The sequence below is a fragment of the Ziziphus jujuba genome, chromosome 12 (genome assembly GCF_031755915.1).
Source record: "Ziziphus jujuba cultivar Dongzao chromosome 12, ASM3175591v1".
Lineage (NCBI taxonomy): Eukaryota > Viridiplantae > Streptophyta > Magnoliopsida > Rosales > Rhamnaceae > Ziziphus > Ziziphus jujuba.
Genome location: NC_083390.1, coordinates 19,179,729 through 19,206,722, shown reverse-complemented (window position 1 = coordinate 19,206,722; position 26,994 = coordinate 19,179,729). Strand labels below are relative to the sequence as shown.

The window sequence follows — 26,994 nt, the reverse complement described above, 5'->3', positions numbered from 1 at the left end:
AGCAATCCTTTTGATTCGAAAAACCCATTTGTGACCAACGAGGTTCATGTCAGGATTGTAAGGGACCAGGGACCATGTTTTGTTGTTAACAAGAGCTTCAAATTCATGATCCATAGCAGCTTTCCACTTAGGATGTTTTAAAGCATCTTGAACATTGGCTGGTTCAACATCAACTTGACTATTAACTTCTTGAGTAAGAGTAAAAAATTTAAGTTTGAAAATACCACTTTTCGAGCGTGTTTGCATAGGATGAGTTGAAGCATAAGAATGTTTAGTAATCGTGTCAACATTAGATAGATTGGAATCCAAGGCTGCAAAAACCATAGCCAAATCAGTATTCACAGGTACAGTAGAACAAATAGGTGAACTCTGTTTAGGGAGAGAAGCTAGAGAGAAAGTATCAGTAGCAACAACATGATGTTATGTATTTAAGCTATGAGAATCATCAAAACAACTATGTAAAGAACTTTCATTAGATGACACAGAGTTTGAAACAAGATTGTGCGGCACTGATCTGAGAAGAACCAATGGAGTTGTTGAAAACTTAGAATTATGAACTGAAGACTGTACTACTGCCTTAGACTGCAAAAAGCCAGAAGAAAAAGGAAAATCCTTTTCATTAAAAATAACACTCCGAGCAATATAGACTTTTCCTGTTTGTTAGAAAAAAATATAAATGAAATGAAAGCCCATTTTCCATCAGCTTAAGCTTTTGGAATAAGTGGTATTTCAATATGGTATCAGAGCCAGAGATTCAAAAGGTCATGGGTTCAAAACTCAACAACTCCGCGCAAAAAAAAAAAAAAAAAAAAACAAATGTAAAGACCCAAAAAGAAGCTCAAAAAAGGCAGACCTACATTTGAGGGGGAGTGTTAGAGAAAAATATAAATGAAATGAAAGCCCACCTTCCATCAGCTTAAACTTTTGGAATAAATGAAATGGTAATTCAATACTGTATTATCCAAACATTTGTAACCCTTCTGAGCTTCACTCTAACCGATGAAAGGGCTTTAGAAAAGGATAACATGCACTCCCAAAGTCTTTCAAAAAATCATAATCAGGAAGTTTCTTGAACAACAACTGATATGGACTTTTAGAGTCAAGAACAACTATAGGAAGTCTATTAATCACATACACAGCAGTATTGAAAGCTTCCCACCAGTATAGTAATGGCATATGAGCTTGAGAAAGAAAACACAGACCTACTTCAACAATATGCATGTGTTTTCTCTAAGCTCATCCATTTTGTTGATGCATATATGGACAAGAATGCCGAAAACTAATACCAACCTGGCTCAAATAAGGAAGAAAGGACCTATACTCTCCTCCCCAATCTTACTACAGCAAACTTAATTTTGGTATCAAACAACCTCTCAACCATTACATGAAGTCATTTAAAAATAGACAAAGCTTCAGACTTAACTGTCATGGGATAAATCCAGGTAAACCTTGAATAATCATCAATGAAGTGTATATAATATCGATGACCCTCCTTTGAAATTATTGCAGCAGGGCCCCAAACATCAGTATGTATTAATTCTAAAGGAGCAAAAGCTTTTGAATCAGACACAGAAAAATGACAAAGATGAGTCTTTACATATTGACATGCTTCACAGAAACTTACATTTTTATTAAGAATCAAATTTTGCTTGTACAGTGACAACAGCCATTGGAGCATGGCTTAAACGTTGATGTAAAATATCAAAATCAACAGTCTTCTTAGTTGAACAAAACAGACTAGATTTAGAGAAATCTAAGATACTTGACACCTTATCAACACCAGACAATGTAAAAACATTAGCATGACTATTTTTAGTACAACTTGCAGTATCTAGAGATGAATTACTATCCTTCTATACAGAGGAAACTGAACCAGACAAAGCACACATAGCTGCATTCCTGACTGAGTGATTAAAAGTATTCTGAAGAATATTCTTCGAAAACGATGTCAAGAAAGTACCATCATCCAGCTGAGTTTTCTTGTAAGGAATTTGCAACTTGGAGAGTCCATCTTCAAGCAGTCCTTGAAACACCACCTGCCGCATCTGCTCGTCCTTAATGAAGTAGGTATTAGAATCATACTCAATCACAACATTGTTGTCACACATTAACTGTGATACACTTAACAGATTTTTTGCAATTTTAGGTACAACCAGAACATTTTGCAGCAACAAAACATAGTTGGGATAATTAAGTGAAGAAATCAGTGTATTACCTATACTAGCTATGTCAAGACTTTGACCATTCCCAACAAGAAGCATGTTAGTTCCAGTATAGTCAAACTGATGAAGAAGATTGCACCATCAGCAACAACATGATTTGTTGCACCACTATCCAAATACCAATTTGGATCTCCCACCAAAACTGGTGTGGTAGCAACATTAGCGGATGCCTGTCCTAAAAATCCTCCATTACCAGACTTAGCAACTGAATTATTATAGTTTTGAGAAGTAACAAGTTGACCACGTCCACTAGAAAACCCTCCATTACTGATTTGTTGAGAGGGAGTTAAAGAATTATGACCAGCAATATTCACAGGTATATTTCCAGCAATATTCACAGGTACACCTCCACCAAAATAACCACAATTTGGTGTTGAAAAAGCAGTTTGAGAGAAAACACCAGGATGCACACAATTAAGAGGGATCTAAGAAGAGCCATTAAAAACAGGAGAATTAAACAGTGTAGGACCACTTAGTTGAGAAAACTGAGCATTATAACCAAGAGAAGAAAGACCATAGTTATGTCCATGAACCCCTTGAAAAACTGGATTACCAGAATTAGAATCTCTGTAGTAACAAACACTAGCCAAATGACCAACAATCCAACAGATTTGACATTGAGGCTTCCAATTTCGATTACCTCGTCCTCTGCCTCTAGTTCTTCCATAAAAACCTCTACCACGAAAATCATCAAAACCTCCCCTCTCATAAAAACTAGACCTTCCAGTACCAAAGGTTTTATTATTTGAGGTATTAGAAAATGAACTAGTATGAGTAGCAGAACTCACCGTAGGAGGTGATGCGGGTAGAGCATTATTTGAACCGAGAGATAATTGATGATTGAAAGCAGAAACAAGATTTGCATAATGAACCATTGGTACAGTATTATTCTGTTCAATAGTTGTTTCATAGTGAGAAAGATAATTCTTTACCTCTTGAAGACTAGGTAAAGGAGGTCTGCTGGTGTAGTTCACATGCACTATCTCATATTCAGGCCCTAAACCATTCAGAATACACATGACAAGTTCTTTCTCTGGAACAGAAAAGCCACCAGAACACATCTTGTCAGCAATTTTCTTCATCTTTTTGCAATAGTCAACAATCTTTATTGAACCTTTCTTTGTTGTCTGTAATTCATTTCTGAGTTGCAGCATGAAGACCTCAGAATGACAAGAGTAGGTTTCTTCAATCGTGACCCATAATCTCATTGAAGTCTTCAATCCAACAAGATCTGCAAGCTCTTCAACCTCAATCGCAGTAGTTAACCAGCCTAGCAAAAGTTGATTTTGCAAAATCCATAACTGCTACTCAAGAGAAAACCTAGATAGATTATGATCATTAACCTCTGCATCACGGTAAACAAACTCCTGCATAAATTGTGGCTCATCAATCAGCACAAACTTATCAAGCTTGTGACCTTGCAAAATAGGAAGAACCTGAGACTTCCATACTAAGAAATTTTCATTATTAAGCTTCAATATACTACTGGAGAATGAAGATACAGTAATCAGAGAAGCTTCATTTTTGTCTGAAATCAAGCTCGCGAATGAATTCATCACGTTCGAAACTCATGGATTTTCTTTTTTCAATTTATCGGACCGTCAATATCGCTCTGATACCATGATAAGATTGTGTTTGGACAGAAAGAAAATAAGAGAAAAAGAAAGAACATGACAGAGAGAAAAGAAAGAAAGAAGACAAGCTTTTTGGAATTATGTTATTGTATTTCTTACACATTTCAGTTACACGAAAATATTATTTATACAAAAGAAAACTCTCACTCAACTAACTTGCTAACCTGGACTAAAAACAAATATTACAACTGTTAAAAACAAAACTAACAATATACTAACTAACAAATGCCACGTTAGAAATAACTACACACTAATACATTTCTAAACCCGTCAACAAAAAACAACGTAAGAAAAGGGAGAAGGCCTTAACTTTCGAAGCTTTTGTTGAACTGATAGCAATGAAAAGCCGATTTAAACCTTAATTTTTGAAAAAGAAGAAATAAATTAAAACTTCTTGTTGTTCAAATATTGAAGGGATTTTGATGACCCAAAAAAAAAAAAAAAAAAAAGAATTATTAAGGATTTTATTCACTGGAGATGGCTTTATATTCATACAAAGATCTTTTTCTTTATCCTTCATGGAACTATTATGGCTGCTTTGCCCACATGATTCTCTTGGATGCTAAACGCATAAGTCAGAAAGAAAAGTTAAAACTCATGTGTATTTCACATGAATTAAGATTTTAGTCATCATGTGAGTATAATAATGTGCATTTAAATGATGAGATACTAATTTACGCTATTAAATTAGATTAGATTTGAAAGAAATGGTTGAGATTGAAATGAAATGAATGGTTAGGATTAAAAGGAAGTATAAACAAGTATCCAAAAAAATCAGCGGACAAAATCTATGTTATTAAAATTGCAGGAAGGATATTGAAATATCAATTTATAAATTTTATTAAGATCGAATAATTGTACGGATAAAACTTGTGCTATTAATAGGGAAAAGAAGCTGGCATGGATTAAAAATAATAATATTAATCTAATGTAGCAGACAAGAAAGTAGTGTCATTTGGATCTAAATTTTATTTCTCTCTTTTGTTTGAGTTTCAAAATTTGTCCGTACATTTATGCTATTACATCAGGTTAGTTACTCGATTAATATTTCAATAACAAAAATATTCCATCTTAAAGTTATGTCATAAAATCCACTTCAAGCTTAAGGCAGATTTTAGAGAATGGTTGCGTGCCATATGGTTAGGAGATTTGCAAAGAAAATAGACTACTCTAACAATCACTAATACTTTTATTAATAGCATATGAACATACAATGATTCTCCCATATACACAGATTAGTTATCTGAATGATTTTATAATTACAATATCTCATGAAGGGAGGATTTAAGGTTATTGTAGAACTTTAAAGAAGACACGCAATGAAATTACAATTCCAAAATCAACATCACTAAAATGCAGTGTTAGTAGGCCAAACCAGCACCAACCATCAATATGCCATTCTTTACAGGAAACTGCATCACCAAAAAAAACCAAAAGAAGCCAAAATAAAAAACCATAGCTTATTAATCTTCTCTGTTAAATACAAATTCATCTACTTAAAAGATTAGGATGAAATAACAAATATAAGCCCCGAAAAAATCAACACGAAAGGAAACTTAAAAGCCAACAAAAAAACAAAGCAAGCTCCAATCTTGTTTGGATAGATGGAAAATTACTTATTCTTCTTAGCTGCTAATGTTTCCCGTTCCATATGTTCGAACAAGGTTCCATCATAAACACCTCGTACTGTTTCTTTTCTCAATAAACCACGCCTGTCCTTGCAAAGATAATATAGGATCTTCCATTCTACATATGCTCCGATCCTGCATTGTCCGTCATAGAAAAATATGTAATCACAATTTTATGAATCCTTAAATTTTGTCTTTACTATAAATATTCAAGTTCATATTATTAAATCAAACGGGAAGAAACCACCCACCAGCCTTTATAATCTTTGGATTCCCTGTTTTCCTTTATCATCTTTGATAGTTCGTCCGATGTCAATGCATCAGGAGTTGTACGTGCATATTTCTTAAATATCTCTTCGAATTTTAAGGGAACAAACCTGAAATTTGTTTATGGAACAAAGAAATTAAACCAACAATACCTCTAAAAGAAATAGATGTTTGGAGAACAGAAAAATATATACAATAAATATCAAATTTTGATTGCTAACTAATGGAACATATTTAGCTGTTGGAAAAATATAAGTTTTATTTATTTATTTTCCGTTGTCATTTGATGATTAAATTTTATTAAACTGAGTGACTAATTCTAAAATCATAATTTTACATTGGTTTATCCTTCCTGCAGATAAGAATTTTACATTTATTTATTCTTCCTAGCCTCATATCCAACAAGCTTGTTTAGAGATTAACCATTTAAGCCAGATAAAACACAAATTGAAGCCTGATCAAAAGTTCCCAGCGCTTAGAGGAAGAAATTATAATCATATATAGAACTAGTATTAAAAAGGGCAAATAATTTATTGAAGTAGTTTTAGATTGTATAAGAGGGTTTAGCTATCACATTCTGCCTCAAGCAAATCAATAATGAAATTTATTCATCCAATAAAAAAAAAAAAAAATATGAAATCTAAATCTGAGTGCAATATTATTTTTGTACATAATCAGTACCTTCCATCATGGTCATACACGCCAGAGTCGCTTCCATGTTTGGCTTTAGTGATGTGTTGGATTTCAATGGGGAAGAGCAAAGATGGAAATTTTCCCTGGATCCAAACAGAGAGGAAATAAAGTATTAGTTATAACATTACTAGCAACAGAATGGGGTAGCAGCAACAATAAGCCACAAAATAATTGATGACCTGCAATATTAGAACTTGCAATTGGCATCCTAAAATTCTTTTCATTTCTATATAGATTTTCTAGTTTTGGAATTAATACTAAATTTGCAATACTTTTTTACTTTACTATAATATTCTTTTTTCTTAAAATAAAGATACAATATTCATAAAAGAAATATTAACAAAAGTCTCAGCAAACAACCCAACTGACAAAATGCCCACTTAAAAATTAAAAATAATAAATAAAAAAGTTCATGATGTTTGGCCATCTATTGCCAAAAAAAAATAATAATTAAAAAAACACAATTATTTTTATATTATTTTTTTTTTTAAATCAAGTACACAGACAAATTGGGACTAGTTTGGCTGAAATGGTAGAGATAATTCTCTGTTTTCATATTCTCAAATTAATATGTATATATAATTATACATATATTTTTTTAAAACCACCCACCAAATGCATTTTAAGATTTTTATATATTGAAAATACCCTCAAAACAAAATAAAATTACTTTCAGCAATTTAGTTTTTCCTAGAAAAAAATTGAAAATTTGAGAATTTTATTATTGGTATCCCCCTTATGTCAACATCCATGAACATCAACAAGAGGTAGATTTAGCCTACCCTGTCACTCACCCCTATCTGCCAAAGCAGATATTATCCTAAAACTAAGCTCTTCTTACGAAATGGAACACCAATTTTCCGTGCTATCTTTACGTGTTGAATTACAAGACTATCTCTGAGTTTTTTAGCTTATTCATGCTTTGACTCAGTCTAGAATGGATACTAATATCCTATCAATAAAACCACTTATTTTCCATTTTCACTTTGTACAACAAAGCTGATAATCTTATTTATTTAGATGTCAGGTTTGACTCATTTTCTGACTTCCAAGTGATATGGAAATTGTTATTTTTGAGTAATAAAAAAATAATAATAAAAAGAAAATGTATATAAGTACAAAAAAGAGACAAAACCCAATATTATTTACTCTTCTAATTCTCAAAAAGATCAGAGATCTCATTTAAAAAAATATATAATATATTAATCTACAGTGAAATTTGTGAAATAAAAAAATAAAAAGTACATACAGGACGAGTTTTCCCACTGAGGCCCATGTTAATGAATAAAGCAGAGAAAGCAGACAAAGCAATACCACATCCAATCGCTCGAAAACCTGTTTTCATAAAACAAAGAAACACCATGAAAATTAATTTTCAAATCTCCAAAACAAAAAACAGTTTTTTCTTCCCAAGACAAACAGAGAGTAAAAGAAAGAAATAAAATAAAATAAAATAAAAAAACCTTGGTAAGTCTCCCAAGGATAAATGAAGCCGTCATTGTTCCGATCAAAGAATTGAACATGCTTTTTCAGAACATTCTCATCTCTGGGTGTCAATGATTTCTCATCATGTTCTGCGTACAAAAACAAAAACAAAATTAAGCAAACAAATATCAGAAGCTGTTATAAAAGTAAAAAATAAAAAAACTAAACTAAACAAAAAAAACCAACTTCCATATGTATATATGTATGTACCCTCTTGAATAATGTTTGCCGAAGACATTATTTGAATTACAGTGGAGAAAAGAAGGGAAAGAGAAAGCCAAAAGAGAGAAGAACCAAAATATAACGAAGAGGAAGAACTAAAATGAACAACCAACTAATTTTAGAGGATTTTACAGGATTTGATGCTAATTTATAAGATGCCCCAAAAAGGTAAATAATATTTTACTATATCAAAATATATGCGTTTAGCAAGTAGTAATTTTTTATTTTTGGACCTGGTTTTTGGGTGTAGGTGTGGGACCCAAACGAAGGTTGAAATGTATGTGAATGGGTTTTGTGTCGATGGGTGGGCAAAGCAAAAGCGGCATCTAATCCTTAGGGACCTTTTTTTTGCTTTTGTTTTTTTTTGGCTAAAACTGATTCTTAGGGACTTGATGCTTGGAAGCAACTTCGCTCTTTATTTTATTACCAAAAAAAAAACTTCACTCTTTATTTGTGTTTTGTGAAGTGCAAAGAAAATATTCTGTTGCCTAAGAAACTCGCAACGTCGTCGTACTTGTTTGGGAAAACCTGAAAAAAAAAAACAGTTTTTGAGTTGCACGGCAAGAAAAGATCTTGTATTTTTTGCATTATATTTTTTTTCTTTTAACGTTTTTTTTTTTTTTTAATCTTTTTGCATTTGAGGAATGGGGTTAAGGGAAGTTACTTTTTTACCCAACTCAAAAAACAAAAAAAAAAACGCATTTGTTGCAATAACTATGAGAGAAACTGTTTTTTGTTTTTAAAAAACATGTTTTTTAGAAATACTATTTACACGGACTAACAAAGCCTAAGTATTTTAGACAATCTCAGATCTTTTTTTTATTTCTTTCTTTCTTTCGTTTGAACGCCCTTTACGGCTGTGCTTGAATGCAAAGGAATAGGAATGTAGTTTTCTTTTTTTTAGTAGAAATTAGAAAGAAAATAAAATAAAAACAGATTTTTTCCCCAAAAAAAAAAAAAACACGGAGAAAAAGAAAGAAATAAAATAAATAAATAAACAAATAAAAACCTTGGAAAGTTTCCCAAGGTCGTCATATATTTTTGAAAAACAGGAAAAACAGCTTTTGAGTTGCACGGCAAGATAAGATCTTGTATTTTTCGCATAATAGTTGGGGCTTTTTTATTTTTTATTTTTTGTTTTTTATCTTTGTGCATTTGAGGAATAGCTGAAGTTACTTTTTAATCAACTCAAAAAAAAAAAAAAAAAGGCAAAACAAAACAAAAAAGGAAGAAAAATTGAAGAAAACGCATTTCTTGCAATAATGAAGAGAGAAACTGTTTTTTGTTTTTAAAAACATAGTTTTTTAGAGATAGTATTTACACGGCCAAACAAAGCCTCAGTATTTTAGAGAATCTTTTAGATCTTTTATTTCTTTCTGTTTTTTGAACGCCTTTTACGGCTGTGATAGAGTGCGAAGGAATAGGAATGTAGTCTCTCTCTCTTTCTCTCTCTCTCTCTCTCTCTCTCTCTCTCTCTCTCTCTCTCTCTCTCTCTCTCTCTCTCTCTCTCTCTCTCTCTCTCTCTCTCTTGGTAGTAGAAATTAGAAACAAATTTTTTTTTAACAAAAAATAATGTGAGTTAAACTATGTAGTTAAAACCTTCAATAAATGTGAGTTATGCCGTTTAAATATATATTAACATGTTAAACATTAAATTTGTTTCATACTAATAGCAAAATAATTATGTCATTGATTACGAAATGATACTAGTTATCTCATAACCTAGAACTTTCTTTGTAGACATGCTCTTGTTTTTCTATTTTACACAATAATTGTGATTCTTTTTTTATTTTGGGTTTTCGTCAACATAAAACATCATGTTTCTATAAGGTAATTAACAAATAAATCACGTAACAAGAATCATTATAAAAATATTTGTTGAATAATTGAAAAAATCTTTCTAACTAACAAAGAAACAGGGAATAGTGATGCTAGTAACATCATAATGTTTGACAAATCAGTGTGAATCGCTGCTAAAAAAAAGTTGCTCTTGAAACAAAATCTTATCAGATTCACCAAAATAGGAAAGATTAACGCGGGGGAGTTGACTAATGATTGAGTGGGATTAAGTCATGAATGATGATGGAGGTAATGAGAAATATACCAAAGTTTTTATTAGATGTTGAAGTGTGATTGCTGTATTGACTTATATTAATTACACTTCATTCCATCAAAGACGTATCAATAAAGGAATGACATGCTACAATATCATCATGCTAGTAAATATGTTGATACACGTTTTATTACTATAATATTACCTTTAATTCTTTCAATAATGTTGCAGTGCCAAATTGTTCAACAAAAATATTTATGAAATAATGTCGTATATTGATATAATTTGAATAAATGAACTTCTAAATTAATAAATGAATAAAAAAATAAAATACTTAAACATTGAAAATGTCATTCGTTGGCATTGATGATTTACTTAATAAGATTCATGTGTTATTTAACAATTTAAATGTATATTCAAAAAAATTTATATTTCTACATTGGATTTTTTAATTAAAAAATTAATATATATAATTCAATATGGCCAATGTGTAATTGCTATGAAAGCAATAATTTTTTTTAATCAAATTATTTAATTATAAACTATTCAAAATCTTTTTACATTTTATGTGATTCAAATCAATATTTTTATTAATATAAATAAAAATACTCAACCATTAAAATTAATCTTCTTTATTGTTGAAGACAATAATATTTGGTAAGCAATAATTTTGTAATTCGTTTGCTTTAAAGGAAGAATAAGAATAAGGATTTCCCTTGTTTGCAAGCACAAACAAATTTGCAACTATTTTCTTTCGTCGGGACACCGTTTTGGGGGGTTTGGCAACTTCTATGCTTTTTTCGTCAAATCCTAAAACCCCTATTTCGATGTGTTCCACACGCACGCCACGCGCCAAAAGCATGAAACATGCTGTTTTCATCGTGTGTGACACTTTTCCTTCTTTTTCCTTTTTCGTTTTCTTGGATGCCCTGCATACCCACCGCCATATTAATGAAGCTTCCTTTGTCGTAGATGTGTTGTGTTGTGTATATATATATATATATATATATATATTTTTTTTTCCCCCCTGCTCTTTTTTACTATTAAATCAAATTTATTGTAAAAAAAACCATGTGACGAGTTGGATTTTTTTATACGAAAATTGATTTGGATTTGGTTCTTTTCAGTTTTTTCTTAATACATTTGTGTCAACGGCTTCAATATATGTAACATTGTCCCTTTCATTGATGTCTAATTGTTTACAAAAATATAATTTTTATTTTAACATGTAGTAGTAATAATATGAATTATTATATTTTATTTTTCTGCTAAGGACAACAGCAATTATGTTAAATTCATTACATTGTAATACATATGAACATTATATCACAGAATACAGATTGACGAAAAAGAAAAAAAAACAACAATTAGCTGCCCTTAAGATCTTATACATGTACATTTATTTTTTATTTGAACAAAACATTTATGTCATAACATTTGAAAATTAATTACACTTTTGTTGAATTGTTGTAGAGACGAAGTCAATTTTCAAACATTGTTTCTAAATTTAAATCTCCTGTTTGAGGTGAAAATATATATACACACTTTTTTAAAAAATAATCTAAATCTTTAATTAATATGGTGTACATATATATATATATATATATGCCTTTTTAAAACTCTTAAATTCTTTATATCCACATCCAAACTCCTTTTAAATTTTATCCTGTCTTTAAATAATTTATTTTTAAAAAATGATATTTCTCTTTCTTAATTAAATATTCCTCTTTTCTAATTAAGCCCTAACCGTATTTTTATCTCCTAAAAACCTAACTAATCTATTTCTAATTCTAATTGGTAGAAATCCATCAATGCATAAAAAAAGCTTAAAAATTTGAAAAAAAAAATTGCTCGGAGTTTAGGGTTTATAAAATTAGGTTTTGCTGTTAAAAATTTAAGTTTGCAGTTAACCCATTTAGCATTTATATCAAAGTGAAACAGATTTTTCTTTTCCTTGAGTTGTTTTGCAGAAAAGATTTTGAAGAACTAATAGATTTTTTAGCTTTTTCATATATATTCAAATTTTGAGTTTATAAATAAATGGTATTTTAAATAATGGTAAAAATTAAGGAAATGAAAGAAAATTATTGGATTGTATTGTTTGTTCTCTTTCACAATTTTTTTCTGTAATGGATTCTATCCTTCTTTGTTTTTTTTTTCCCCCAATAGTTTTACTCATTAGAAGTATTGAATTAAAAATCTTATATTGGAGTTTAATTATGAAAGATAAATATTCAATAAAATAGAAAAAATAATATTTTAAAACATTAAATTATTTAAGTAAAAGATATAAGGATTTTAAAAAAAGACAAATGTATACCATTAGATCATATAAATTAAAATTTTGAATTATTTATTAAAAAGCTTTATCAAAAAATTTTGTACGGAGCCTCCTCATATATATATATATATATATGTACACACATCGAGATAACCATTGGTACATGAATACATTCTTACCATGACAGCAATGAAAAATCATATTTGACAATCTAATCATTTAGTTATGATTGTTGAATTAAGAATTTAAAAATCATTACATTTGAGCTCATGTTCTTTTAAACTTCTATAAATAAAGTATTATTTTTGTAATATAATAAACAATATTTTATTTTTGTACAAACAATATATGGGGAGAGAGAAAATACAAAGCTGTTTTAATTAATTTACTTTCTGAAAAAGTTAACAAATATAATAAATGGCATTAGTAAAGTAAATTACTTGGCAACGACTAGAAGGAGCTTAAAAGAAACTAAAAAGTAAAGAGACAGATAAGATTGGAGATAAATATAACGTCAATTTTTGATGATAGAGGGTTCCACCACATTATAGTTGAAAAATTAGCAATTTTTTTATTACTTTTTGAGCAAGATAAATAGTAAATTGGTTAATTAGATGTGAACATGTGCGGTTCCAATTAATTAAACTAGTTATTTATCAGAAAAAATAATTAAATTTGCAAAGTGGGTGGTCTTAATCATAGTTTAACTATTAAAATAATAATACGGTATATTGAATAAAATAATCTTAGTGGTCCAAAACGACGCCATCCAAACTCGCCTTGTAATCATTTTGTTCGTTACTTGTTTGGGAAGCTTCGTCGCTTTTTATTTTAAAGCAACGATTTTGGAGCCAACTTAGTTCCCACATGTGTGGACAACCCAAAACACAGGAAGACCCAACCATGACTTTGCTTGGATTTATTTTAAATTTTAACCCATACGAAAATGCTCAAATAGCTGCCAGAATTTAATTAATCATTAGATCCATATTTTATATACCAAGCTTTTTATTGATAGAAATATTTGAGATATTGAAATGACCTAATATATCTGTATGTATAAGAGATTTTTTTTTTTCAATTAATGTATAAGAGATTAAATATTATAAGTTATTAGTATTGGAAAAAATTACCATGAATATATATAAATACATGTGAATAATTTAATACAAACTAAATAAAATAAAATTAAATAAAGAATAATAATTAAAACATTTTAGAACCTGTAGGTTCTTGAATTGATCTGCTTTCTAAAAGGTTGATCGAAGCCTGTATGGTACCACAGTGTTCTTAAAACGTTTTACGCCCACCGGTGCAGGAGTTTTTGTAGCGAACGTCTCCCAGGATACAACGGCTGCAAAAACTTTCAGATTTAGCACCCCGAAACTTTTCTCTTCGAACTATCTATGTACCTTCACTTTACCACTGTCATTATTTTCTCTCTGGTTTTTCCCGTTCAACTGAAAAATCTTTTTTTCTCTATATTTTGTGAAAAAACTGCTAGAACGTTGGAAAAAAACGTGTGCCACACTAACTCTCAACACACCAAAACTCTTTTTCTTAAAACTCTCAACTTCCCACGTTTGAAAATATTTCTTTTATTTTATTCAAAAATATTATTTTTTCCAAAAAGGTAGAGAAACAAAACCAAATCCCAAAAACCTTTTAAAGCCCAAATCATTTATATTTTGATTTTTTGGTCCAAAAATCTAACAATCAGTATATAAAAAAAATTATATAATTATTTTTTTATTATTTCTTAAGAAGACCAGAGCCAAATTGTATAGCCTTATGAGTTGTAGCATAAGGACTTATACTACGTGTTTATTTGATATTGCGAAAATAGCATACCATTAGTGTTGATTAAAAAATGTATATATATATATATATATGTGTCGTTAGTTTTTTTTTTTTTTTGATAAAATATATCCCTAGTTTTGATCTCATAGTTCTGACATAATTCCATCTCAAAATTTAATTGTGCATAATGCATTGTACAATTGGTCTTATTTGATTTATTTATGCTTTATTTTATAAATGTTGCACTTATATAAAATTTTAAAACTCCTTTGTTTTAAAAAAATAATTTTGCAAATGAATGAAAAAGATGTATAAGAGTGATATATACATCTAGATACGTAATGTATTCACCAAAAAAAATATGCGTATGTAATGCAAATAAAAAATATATATATAATAAAAAACTAAGATGACCCTTAAATATTCCGCTGTTTTCAATACAAAAATTCCGTATTTCATCACTAAAAAAATAAAAACGTTTTAAAATTATCTTAGGGAATTCTAAAAGTGTCCAACATATATAATAATAATAATTTAAAATAGGCAGTGATCTATAAGATTTGCATTCTCCATTATTATTTTATTTATCTTTGGTTTAAGCAACAGCGTGGCATCGTTGGAAAGTAACCAAAAATTATTATTATTAAAATGGTAAATTCCAAATCAAACGTCATAGTAGACAGTTGGAGACCATTAATAAGGAATCAAAATTAAAGTTTGAAAATTTCTGCAGGCTATAAAGAATCTGTTTCATCCGAGACTAGGAATCCCAACCATGTGGATGCAAAGTCTTTTTTTTTATTATTAATTTTTTCTTCAAGTTAATAATTTTTTAAACTTTTCAAGTAGGCAGCCTCCCTTCTTTGGTCTTGATGGTTGTTTGATTGGTCCACATCATCGAGAACGAAGGTTAAGGGTTGGTAGAGGAAGAGAAAGAAAGATAAACTTTTTTCAAGTCGGTAAGGTAACAACTTTCGAAATAATTAAAAAAAAAAAAAAATTGTTGGTAAGTGTTATTAACCCATTCATTTATAGTTAAAAATATATAAAATACATCTTTCGAGGGAATCCAAATTCTCAACAAATTTTCTAGCAAACCAAATTTCCCAAAACAATCAAGTCAAAGACCCAATTTCATAATAAAAGCAATGCACATTTTTTTTTGGTTTTGATATTGAAATAATACGCATTATTGATTTCTTTGATGTGTTTGAATAAACAAAATTACACCAACCTGTTTCTAAAAAGATGGCACAAACAACCATTAACAAATAGCCTTGGCTGTCTAAAGAATAGACTGAGTAGGTGGTTAAAACATAGAAAACTAAAACCATCCGCTGCCAAATAATATATCATTAAATAATAAATATCTATAAAAAGAAAAAAAAAAATTATGATGTAACACTTTCGTACAACACTTGTTCTTTTAATTTTTTATTTTTTTTTTTTTTTTCAAGTTACCATTATTATACCTTTCAAGTAGGTAAGTAGCAATTTATTCCAAAAAAAAAACAAAGTAGCTAAGTAACAACGAGGACCTTCTCGGGACAAAAATAATATAATAATTTAACAAAAAAAGAAAAAGAAAAAAAAGGGGACAATGTGGACCAATCTCTAGTAACTTACTTAAGAAACTCAAGTTGGGCCTTTATTTTGCTAATTTTTTTGGACTATTTTTATTACTAAGTTTCTGTTTGTGTATATAAATTTAAGGTCTTCTTTTTTTCGACTACTTTTTTTACTTTCTTTTTATATATATGTCATTCAATTCAGCTTAATTGGTAATCCATCCATCCCGATGATGCTTGGAGATTGTGAATTCATAACAAGGATGGCGGAAAAATCTTTCTAATTTTTGTGTGGGTGGAAAATTCTTTTTGTGTGTGTGTATATATATATGTATAAATATATAATATTTACCTATTTGAGATCCAACGGTATAATTTAGATGGCTGCTGCAAAATTTTTCATCTTAATAAGAACTTTGAAGGCAATACAATCTTGCACAAACACGTTACAAATTTAAGAGCATAAACCAGTAGAAGCACGATCGAAATGGGTATCGAGAGAGAGAGAGAGTGGGTAACAAGTCAAAACAATAACATTTAGTAAAAGGTCCCAATGTGCCAAATCATGGTTGTCCCGACACAAGCAGTCATAAAATACATTTTGACATTCCAGGATCAGAAAGAAATAGGAGAGAGAACATCTCAAAATTCAAAAATCTTAAGGTTCAAATGGAACTTGTCCTTAATTACATTTTTTTTTTTTTTTAAAGGCATTGGCACCATATATTTTTTTCTCATGGACTGGTTCCTCCAATGTATATACTTATATACAGTATCATAATCGATCGAGTCTCAACTCTCACTTTAGAGGATGCAACATTTCACCACTAGACCTTTCTGATCCACCCTTCCCTCTTCATTGCCTGAAAATTCACATAAAAATAAATCAATCAATCAATGGATTTGTCAAGCTCTCTTACTACCCAACAACTTCATATCCCAAACATAAATCAAAAGATTCAACAACACATAAGACTATATTAAGCTAATTCCACAAACCTACAAGTAGATGGAGATGGCTTCTCATCATATAATTCCAGTCAAAAGAGGATAAGGCCACAGGTTAATTTGGTGTTCTCACGAACACGTATACGTCCCTAACCATAAGCATTCTCAGGGGTGTATTTCATAATTGCCATGCTCCGACTGGAAAACATTATTTTCTTGAGGAGTTGACTTGAAAAGCATTACAAGTCTCACGAGACTGCCTTGTCTACAAAATTTACCCAATTTAAAACAATTTTGTTCTCTTTGGCAAACAACCCATCCTACATTTTACTCGAATCCTCATCCTTCTATTTCCATTTCTTGGAGTTCAGGGAAAGGACTTGGGACCAAGGAATTGTCCATGGTTATGGAGATGTTACTGTAACATGCAACTACTGATTTTATAAAGGTTTTCATGTGTGCTTGATGCTTGAAAATAGAAGCATATTCTCCATAAAAATAGAAAAGATGCAACAAGACACAGAAGAGAATTGAAAAAACCTTCAGGTGGCTGAGCTAGCTTGCGGTTTTGTGGTGACATCATGTCTTTCTTCAATTGTGTCAATATGTCTTCCATTGTGTGCTCTCTTTGCCAATTTGAAAGCATGGGGAAAAGGCTTGGTTCAACCTGGTGATGCATCCATATTAATAAGCTTATTTTAAAACATAAAATGGCAACCAACGCTTTGAATCAGATATCACTTACCACCCCAGTTTCCTGATTGACACAGGTCATGTTTATCCGTGTTTGGAACCTAACACTCGGGGGATTATCAGGGTAATCTTTTCCACAGAACAGTTTCAACTGGTAGATTCGTCCTTCATGCACAGTCTAGCAAAAAGCATAATTAAGAACACATCAATTTTCGTACACAAGTAATGAAGCTAAAAACTACAGTAACAATGTGTGCCGGTGAAATATCATATAAAAATCTTAGACAAAAAGAATAAATTTTATTTCACTTTTCAGCATAAAACAGTCACTAAGAATCTCCACTAGAGTTGAAAAGCTTGCTTAAATAATTCCTAGTAAATTGGTAGACATGTCAACAACATGCATCATGATTCATCAATTATAAATTACAGACAACTTAGGTAATTTTCAGTATCCCTATCTCCCCCATCTCCAGTATTCGTGACTCTGCATTGTACCACATAATACCTTCTCAGTTATTACATTAGCATCTATGTGACATCCATTTTCATCTTTAGATTGCTTCTGCTCCATATATAGTACACCAAACTGTTTCATTATATTGCCTGTAAAGAGGTACCAGCAGACATTTTTTATGAACAAAGTAATTAGTTCAGAGAAAAAGGGTATCACCCTAGAACACCAGGTATGAACAAGAAACTAAAACCCAGGTATGAACAAGAAACTAAAAGCCCTAAACAACTGTTAGAATTATTAAAATTAACCCGTTAAAAACAATTAAAGTACTAGAAACATGTTAATTCTGGACCTGACCCATAACATAATGGAATAAACTTTAAATATGAGGCAAGACAAATACAATATGGTTAGCATTCCCCTTTCCTTCAAAGAAAGGGGGGAAAAAGAAGTTCATCAAACGTACATTAGGGGGCCCAATAATAGTCCCTGTCCATGACTGCATGTATATATCATCAGCATCATCCATTCCATAACTGACAGTTCCATCCCCAATTCCTTTTTCACCTCTCTCAAGCTCTTCCAGCAGACGGAAATTCCTAGGAACTGCAAATAAAATCAGATGGAAAAGTTATAACTTTGCATGCGTAAATTCCACCAAATATCATGCTTTAAGATAATGAACCCTGAAATAGCTGACAAACTAGATTTCCAGTAACCCAAAAAAAAAAAAAAAAAGCTACTCAAAAGGATTCTTGATGTTTAAGTTCCATTCTGATTTGGGTAGGTTAGATAGTACAAGGTTAAGGAAAAAAAAAAAAAAAAAAACACTTGCACCATCATCATGCTAACAATGAGAGGATCACAATACTCCATTAGTAAAACTTTCCATAATCATCCAAAAGGCATTTGTTACCCCGCTAATCATAATCCTTAGAAGGCACTTTACAATAAGACATGGTAGGTTACCACATCATCCACCTGAACATTAAGAAGTACACCTTACTATTATGCCATGAGCTCACCCTATAGGTCATTAGATTTGGGCGAGTAGCCAAGTTGTTAAAATAATTAATACAAGGTTGATTATTTGAACCATTTACTCTAATAAAGTGTACAAAAAGAGAATTAACACCAAACACAAATTATCACCTCAAAACCATAATCCTCTTTAGAAACGAAAACCTTAAAATAGAATATGCTCTGAATTATTTTAATCCACAGCGTACCTAGAACAAGTACTTTCTAATTATTTTCAATTCTCAAAATTAAAACAAAAATACAAATTTAAACAGACCTACAAATGAACTCAAGGGACCAAGACCGATAAATCTACCAGAACACTCACTACCCTAGCACACTAGTCATAATAAACAAACATAATAAAAGAAAAAATTATAATCTCTTCTAGACAGACTGATATTTTATTTTCTTATGTTTGAAAACTAATATACGCAAGTCAGCAGAGTAATATTTATACAGATAAATCTTTCCTAAAAATCTGCTACCAACTCAAAATGCAGTAAATAGAGGTTAAGGTCATTTAACTAAATATTTAGGTAATATGAGTACCCAGATTCTAGAGGACACAGCAACCCATAACATAAGGAAACAGAATGAAAACATGCTATTAAATTCTTAGCACCAATGTTACAAAAAGTCAATATTGTATTCTCTTTCAACAGTCACTTTCGGTAATGTGGCAGCACGTCATCCAAATATCCAAACCTTTGAAGTTCATTGAGAAGACAACAAAATCATTTACTCACTTCCTCATTAATGTGACTCATTACCATATTCTTACATAGTTCCTTGCATCCATAGGTGCACACACAAACTCATAATAGTTCATCTAATGCAATGAATAAGTTATTGAAACAGAGGAGAACATCATCATAGGTCGGATAAAAATCATAAAAAACCTACCAAAAAAAAAAAATTACTTCAAATAACAAATAAAATCAAAAGAAACCTGCTAAGACATAGAAATATAACTGGGAAAAGCTTTAGTAATATCAATTAAGACAAACAAGGCAAAAGAATCAAACAACTTTCACAGCTCGCTGTTCACGTGATGAAATATAAAATTGGCAGAAAGATGTTTTGAACTGTGAGAATTTTGAACTGTGAGAATTACTTTTCCACATCTAGAGAAAATTACTAACAAAAATGATAAAGTTAATCAATATAAGTAGACATAAACCACACCAACAATATGTTAACTACATCAGCCCCAACATGTCTAAAGCGTAGTAAACATTAACACCAAAATAGCCACGATTTTTTAAGACAATCTCTAACTAAGCAATATCCAATTTAAGTGGGGAAAATTGTGAACAAGCAAACATTATACCAAATTCAACAAGTAATAATTAACAAGAACTGTGTATCATCCTGAACAATAAATAGAAAGCATTTAGATCTTCAAACATACGAAATGATTGCATTGTCACCAATTCTCCATATTACTTGCACTTAAGATTATAGATCCTCCTATGTACTTCCATTCCACTAGCAAAACCATGAAACGGTCCAAAATTATCATTTCCATTAGCAGTTTAAAGCTCAAGAAGATGCAATGCTATGCAGCAAGAAATCATTTCCAATATGAAGAGCAATTCATCACGCATTATTATCCGGGTAAGCACGACTTGATCAACAAACATCATAGCAATAATTTCAAGCACAACTCACACCTGATGATATACAAAGTGCAAAACAATCACACAACAGCTCAAAACTGGCCAAAAAAAAAAAAAAAAAGAGGATCAAGCCAGAACTTGCAGAACCCACAAAAAAATTAACCGACCACGAATCAAACTGAGAGAAATTTCTTGAAGCTAAATACCTCATAACACCCAAAAAAAAAATAATACTAATAAATAATAAAATTAAAAAAATTAAAAACAAAAAAACAACAGTCAAAGTCACGAAACCTAAAAAGTACGGGGAAACCGACAATTCCACATGATCCAAAACAAAACAGACAATAATTGCGATCAAATTGGAAATAAATGCGGCGAATCGAAGAATTCGAGCAGATAAAAATCAGAATCCAAAGAAAGCTAGGTTTTTTTTTCTTTTTTTCCGAAGCTCACCGACAACCCTGGATCCCTCAGAGCCCATCTCGACGTCGAATTTCCAGACTTGACGAAGCTAGGGTTTGTTCGTCCTAGAGAGAGAAAGAAAGAGAAAGAGAGAGAGAGAGAGAGAGAAACAGATGTTAGAGAGAGAGAGGAGACTTTGTTAGTCCAAATCACAAACTTAAAGGTCCAACATGGAGGATAAAAAGGGCAAGAGAAAGAGAGAGAGAACGAAGAACCCGAAGGAGGAGGAGAGGAGGTGACGAGTATTTTATTCCCTGCCTCCTTCTACTATTTCCTTATCCTATACCCGCGTCTCGTTCCCTTTTTCTTTACCTTGTCTTTTCCCCCAATCATCGTTTTCTATGCCACGTCACACTACACTTCCTCAATAAAATAAAATAAAATAAAATTTCAACTAATTTTATTATTTTAAATTATTGTTGTCTTTTTAATCATACATCTAAAGTTGAATTTTAGATTTCTTTTGTAATTAAAATATTCATCTTAAATAATTAAAATATTCATCACATATTAATATAGTTCTTTTGCAATTTTATTAGTTATTTAATTCATTTGTTTATCTTTCATAAGATATTATTAATCAAAATATTTTAAAAAGTAATGTGAGATTCGAGTGGTTAAATAACCAAATGTTTTTATTATTATAATAAGTTATATAATTAAAGCAACTACAAAAAATAAAGATGAAATTTAAATTTAAATTAATTTTCAAAAATAAGAAATTGCCTTGTAATATCTAATTAGTTAGAATCACGTGATGCATGTAATTGCATTAACTATCTCTTTTTATTTTTACCTGAGATTTTTTCTTTGTTTATTATTATTATTATTATTTTATTTAATAATGGATTTGCTTATTTTATTCAATATTCTTTACGAAGGAAATTGTATTCAATATTTAATAGATTTTTTTTTTCTTTTTTGGGTTTCAATCATGCATAACATGCATAACTTAAATAGATGGTTAAGATTTTACTAAAGGACCAAAAAAAAAAAAAATAGAAAGAAAAACTACATGTATATATCAGAAATAATTGATAAATAAAATTGAAAGGGTAAAGTAAGTATCTTAAATTTATATTTAAAAGATTATTGATTCCAAAAGTAATATTTTTTGAAAGTCATTATGTCTATATTAGATAGCTGGTACTTAAAGTTATATTTTTATTTCTTGCAAAAAAAAATTTATTTTTATTTTTATGGTAAATGGCATGAGTCATCCTAAATTCAAAATGCAAAATTTTCAATAAAAAGCAAAAAAGTTGCCAATATAATGGAAGTGCTTTAACTAGTATTATGTTTTATTTGCAACATTTTGGTGCCACATCCACGGACAGAATCTACTTTTCTAAACCTTTATTTCTTTTTCACAAATTTATAAATTTAATATATATATATATATATTCACTGTAACCTTTATTGGGTCAAGTGTTCGGCCTCGATTAATATTTGCTTTATTCCGTTCCAGTTTCCATCTTTTTTTTTTTTTTTTTTTTCCCGAATTTCCGAGTTTGATACCTAGCAGTGTAACCAGACAAGACATTGCAGTATTGGTTGCTTTAATCAAGCTGTAAGACATTTATATTTTTTTAAATTTTTTTTTCTTTGGCATCCAAATATATATTATTTTATTTGAGGAAAAAATTGTTGAAAATAAACAAAATAAAAATAAGTATTATTAATTTAGCATTTTCTCGTTTTTATTTTTCTTAGTACAAAACAATTATGAACTGATACGTTAAATAAAAGAATATTAAACATTATTAAGGACAAAAAAAAAGAAAAAAAAAAAAGAGAGATGGTACTGAAGCAACACTAGTGGTATAATATATATATATATATTCCATATATTGCAAAAATACACGATAAAATATATATATAAAATTAAAATAAAATAAATGCCGACAATTTGAAGTAATTACAAATGTGAATGAACATGACATAAATTATACTCAGTAATGTAACTTAGAACATTGGAGCTCTCAAAGGGACTCCTTTTCTCTTTAATTTCTTCATTTTTGGAATTGGTAGTGTTGGGTATTCTTCCTTTTGGACGGATTCTTCATTATATATAGCTAATACCTGTTAACTATCAAAATAAAGATAATTAATTTACCCAATAAAACATAATTAAGAAAATAATTAAAGAAAACCGTATATTAATTAGAAATTAATTAACTAGTGGATAATGATTTATAAAATTAAAATATACAAAATCGATTCTTTTAGCTAAATCAATTAATGTAACTAAGATATATGTCAACATGCTGACCTTGCATGCAACACTGCAATAGCGTGAATTGGGTTGCAAAATCCTATTGCAAATGATGCACCATTTATATTCTTTCGAATTATTTAGTTGTTTTTCTTCTGGTTGGCGTCGTCTTTGCTTCAAGTATACCACCTTCTCTTTGTTTAGATGATACGTCTGTCATTACAATTTCTAAATCAAAAACCTGGTCAAATCTAAGTAATAATTAAGCATGTTTACATGCATATGAGTTATAATTTTCTATTGGTTCCAATTAAATTTGGTTTATTTTAACCAACAAAATTATTAATTAAAACAATTCTATTGTGTTCTGTACATGTAACACAAAAAAGAATTCTGTTTTGAAACTATCATGTCTGCACCTCTTTATATGATGAATTCCATGTACTACTAGGCAATTGAACCCCTTTGACCAAAAATGTCCAATTTCTTTGAAATTAATTGGAATTGTTATGGGAATAGATATATTTAAAAAATTAAATACAAACCTGAATGCCTGAACAATTGAATAATTTGCATAAATCTTTTCGATTTATCACGTCGCTGTAAATATATCTTCGAATCTTAAAATAAATAAAAACAAAATATATTAGTAGAAAATGATCTCATCATCTAGTATATTAAAAACGTGAAGGATTTATAATTAAAATAAATAAATAAAACTTTAAATCTACATACCTTAATGTGTTTATGGCACATGTTATGAATCTGAAGACAATTTGAACAGAAAGATTGATGACAGTCGATGCAAAAGTAATTTAACTCGTTTTTCTTCATATCCGGATGAATAATACAATTGCTGAAAAAACTTGTGTTGTTCATGGCATTCAACCATGGCGGTACCAGCACTTGCCTGCAATTATTTTGAGCGAACAAAGTTCATGATATTTCAAATTTGTAACTACATAAATACATACATATATATATATATATAGAAATTCTATGGTGAGTACGGTCCGCATGAGAACCGCAGTATTAGTGATTGTTGTTTTTCATAGTATTAACGACAGTTTCTTAGAAAATCGTCACCAATACTATAAAAAACCGTCATCAATACTGTGGTCCGCATGAGGACCATCCTCACCATAGACGGACTGTATATATATATATATATATATATTTAGCAAACAATACTGTGGTCCGCATGAAAACCGTCCGCACCATAGACAGACTATATATATATATATATATATATTTAGCAAACAATAAAAAGCAGTCACAAATGTATATAGAAATATAAAAAGAGAGAAGAAAGTGATCTGTACTTCATATATATGGTGCTCGGAGACTTTTGGATGCCTATGGTTTTCTTCACACAAGCTTTTTAATTTTGGAGGTGCCTGGTTTTTGTAACTGCCGTGCTAAAAATTAGAGCAAGTGTTTCCTTGCTAATGCAATTCATTCATAGCCAATCAAGTTTCTAGATTTCTTTGTCAAAAAAATTAAAACAAAATGGATAAGCCCCCAAACTGGTTCGTTTCAGTAGCTTATCATTTCTTTTTCTCAAAGCACTTGATATTGGTGCAAATAAGTTCATATACATCATGATCAGTTTTATGGGATATAGATATCTTAATAATATATATATATATATATCTTATAATTAATCATAGTATAAAAGGTGTTATCATATTATCCAAACATACACGGTTTTGCGGAAAGAGTTTTTGTTCTTTGTTTTTATTTTTTTATTTGTATATTATTTATAAAATTATTAACCTAAATTATATTGCGTTTTATTAAATGGTCTAATTTTTTTTTTTTTTTTTTTTTTTTTGGGGCAAATCGTCTCGCGTTTACTCATTATCGTTCGTTCTTTTGCTCAATTCCATCGTTTTTGACATGTTAATAACACACCTATGTCACATGAACTCAAGTCTTTTGACAATACCTCTCTTTTCTCCACAGCAGCAACATTACGATCACCATTGTGTTCTAGCTTGTGTTAAAAGCTTGATTATTACTTTTTTGTTTTTGTTTTTTTTTTTTCCTTTTTGAAAACCTATTCAAAGCTAGATTATTTACTGCCAAAAGATTTTTAAATGAAATAAATGGTTAGGTTTATCACGATACAACATTGATAGAAGATGCAATTTGGGTATGGTCCAAAATAATAGCCAACACTATACCAAGCGTCACTTAATATTGTGTCGTTAAAAGTGTACACTAATAGATGATGCTTCTGAATGTTGTGTATTTGATACCTTAAATGACGCTAAAAGCATCGCTTAAAATTATCAAAGCATAACCAATAAAATTAGATTATATTAAAGAAATAATTGTATGATATGTAAAATGCAATCTATTGTTCCAAAAGTATTGTTAGATAACAATAATAGTTATCATTCATATTTATTTTTTGTCAAAAAATTATTTGAAAAGCAGTGATTTTGATATTAAAAGTATAGCATAAAAGAAGTTTTACAACGCTTTACTTATTAAAAAGGTCGCTTGAAGTATTTTTAATTTACACTTTGGACAATGAGTTTTAACAACACTTTTCATATTAAAAACACTTTTAAAATATTTTTAACAATACTTTATATCTAAAAAGGTTTTTAACAACATTTTGACTTTTAAAAGCGTCTTTTAAAATATTTTTAACAACACTTTACACTTAAAAAACATCATCTAAAATTGTTTTTAATGAGATTTTGGGCTTTTAAAAATATCTCTTAACGTATTTAAGATGAGCTTGAAAAGCATTGATATTGCACATTCAAAAAATTCGATTAAATGTTATAGATGATGCTTTTTAAGTACAAAGCATCATCTATTAATGTATTAATTCAAATTACATCAATTATTTTTTTAAAAATGCTATTAATTCAAATTATTGTTAGTATTTTGCAGTTTAAAGATTTTCACTTCAAAAAAATTTATACCTTTAATATAATTTGGGACAATTTTAAAAAGAAAACATGTAATTGATTGCTACAAATAACGGAACCACATGAGGCCAGAGGAGCTAGTGGCCACTCAAATTTTTTATTTTCAAATTTTTTAATATTTTTATGTTTTATTTACTTGCTTAGTAACCTTATTAGAATGGAAATCTACAATTGTGCCCCTTTCTTTTATTTCCTCACACGTTTAATTGTTATCCAAATTTTAAATTATTTTCTTTTTCATCTCTTTTTCTTATTTTTATACTTTTTTTTTTCACTTATCTATATTTATTATTTGGTTTATCTTCAATTAAAACTATGTTTTCTAATTATAATACTTATGTTCAAATTCATAGAAATATAATAGCTATTTAATTGTTATCTTTTAACATATATTTATCTATATTTATAATTTTTTTATATTTAGTTAATTACAAAACATTATAAAAAAAGGGTTAATAGCAAAAGAAAAAATAATTAAAACAACAATATATATAATTTTTAATTTGTTTTGGATAATTAATTTCTTACAAAACAAAAATATATATTTTTTTCTTTCGCATCATCGAGTTTTTTTTATTTTTAAATAATTTGTACATTTATACTTTTTAAATTTAGACAATATCAAATGTGATGCTATAACGATATTAATCCAAATTGACTATTAAAGATACTCAAATATATTAGCAAACAGATATTAATTAGAGTAAAATTTTCCATAATTGACATGCAAAATTTATTTATTTATTTATTTTTGTTGTCGTTAAGATCAAGAA

General features: G+C 29.6%; 2 protein-coding genes across 2 annotated transcripts; both read right to left on the bottom strand.

The window, feature by feature from the left end:
- Window positions 1-5,019: 5,019 nt before the first annotated feature.
- On the bottom strand, window positions 5,020-8,515 carry LOC132800236 (probable peroxygenase 4). The gene is made up of 7 exons (XM_060813494.1): window positions 8,140-8,515; window positions 7,908-8,018; window positions 7,694-7,779; window positions 6,433-6,527; window positions 5,736-5,861; window positions 5,473-5,619; window positions 5,020-5,268 (listed from the first exon to the last, which is right to left on the bottom strand). Exons 1-7 carry the CDS (start codon window positions 8,165-8,167, stop codon window positions 5,259-5,261), a joined length of 603 nt encoding a protein of 200 aa, XP_060669477.1. The 5' UTR covers window positions 8,168-8,515; the 3' UTR covers window positions 5,020-5,258.
- Window positions 8,516-16,368: 7,853 nt separating this feature from the next.
- LOC132800304 (ubiquitin-conjugating enzyme E2 variant 1B-like) lies at window positions 16,369-21,302 on the bottom strand. The gene is made up of 5 exons (XM_060813683.1): window positions 21,050-21,302; window positions 18,418-18,557; window positions 17,547-17,672; window positions 17,342-17,468; window positions 16,369-16,716 (listed from the first exon to the last, which is right to left on the bottom strand). Exons 1-5 carry the CDS (start codon window positions 21,075-21,077, stop codon window positions 16,658-16,660), a joined length of 480 nt encoding a protein of 159 aa, XP_060669666.1. The 5' UTR covers window positions 21,078-21,302; the 3' UTR covers window positions 16,369-16,657.
- Window positions 21,303-26,994: the final 5,692 nt, after the last annotated feature.

Coding starts and splice junctions, on each gene's coding strand:
- LOC132800304 (XM_060813683.1), bottom strand. CDS start 21,077: ATGGGCTCTGAGGGATCCAGGGTTGTCG. Junction 17,673..18,417: donor CTATTATTGGGCCCCCTAAT/GTACGTTTGATG, acceptor GCTTTTTGCTAG/ACTGTGCATGAAGGACGAAT. Junction 16,717..17,341: donor GCTAGCTCAGCCACCTGAAG/GTTTTTTCAATT, acceptor GTGAATTTTCAG/GCAATGAAGAGGGAAGGGTG.
- LOC132800236 (XM_060813494.1), bottom strand. CDS start 8,167: ATGTCTTCGGCAAACATTATTCAAGAGG. Junction 5,862..6,432: donor GTGTATGACCATGATGGAAG/GTACTGATTATG, acceptor AACAAATTTCAG/GTTTGTTCCCTTAAAATTCG. Junction 5,620..5,735: donor TCCAAAGATTATAAAGGCTG/GTGGGTGGTTTC, acceptor CGGACAATGCAG/GATCGGAGCATATGTAGAAT.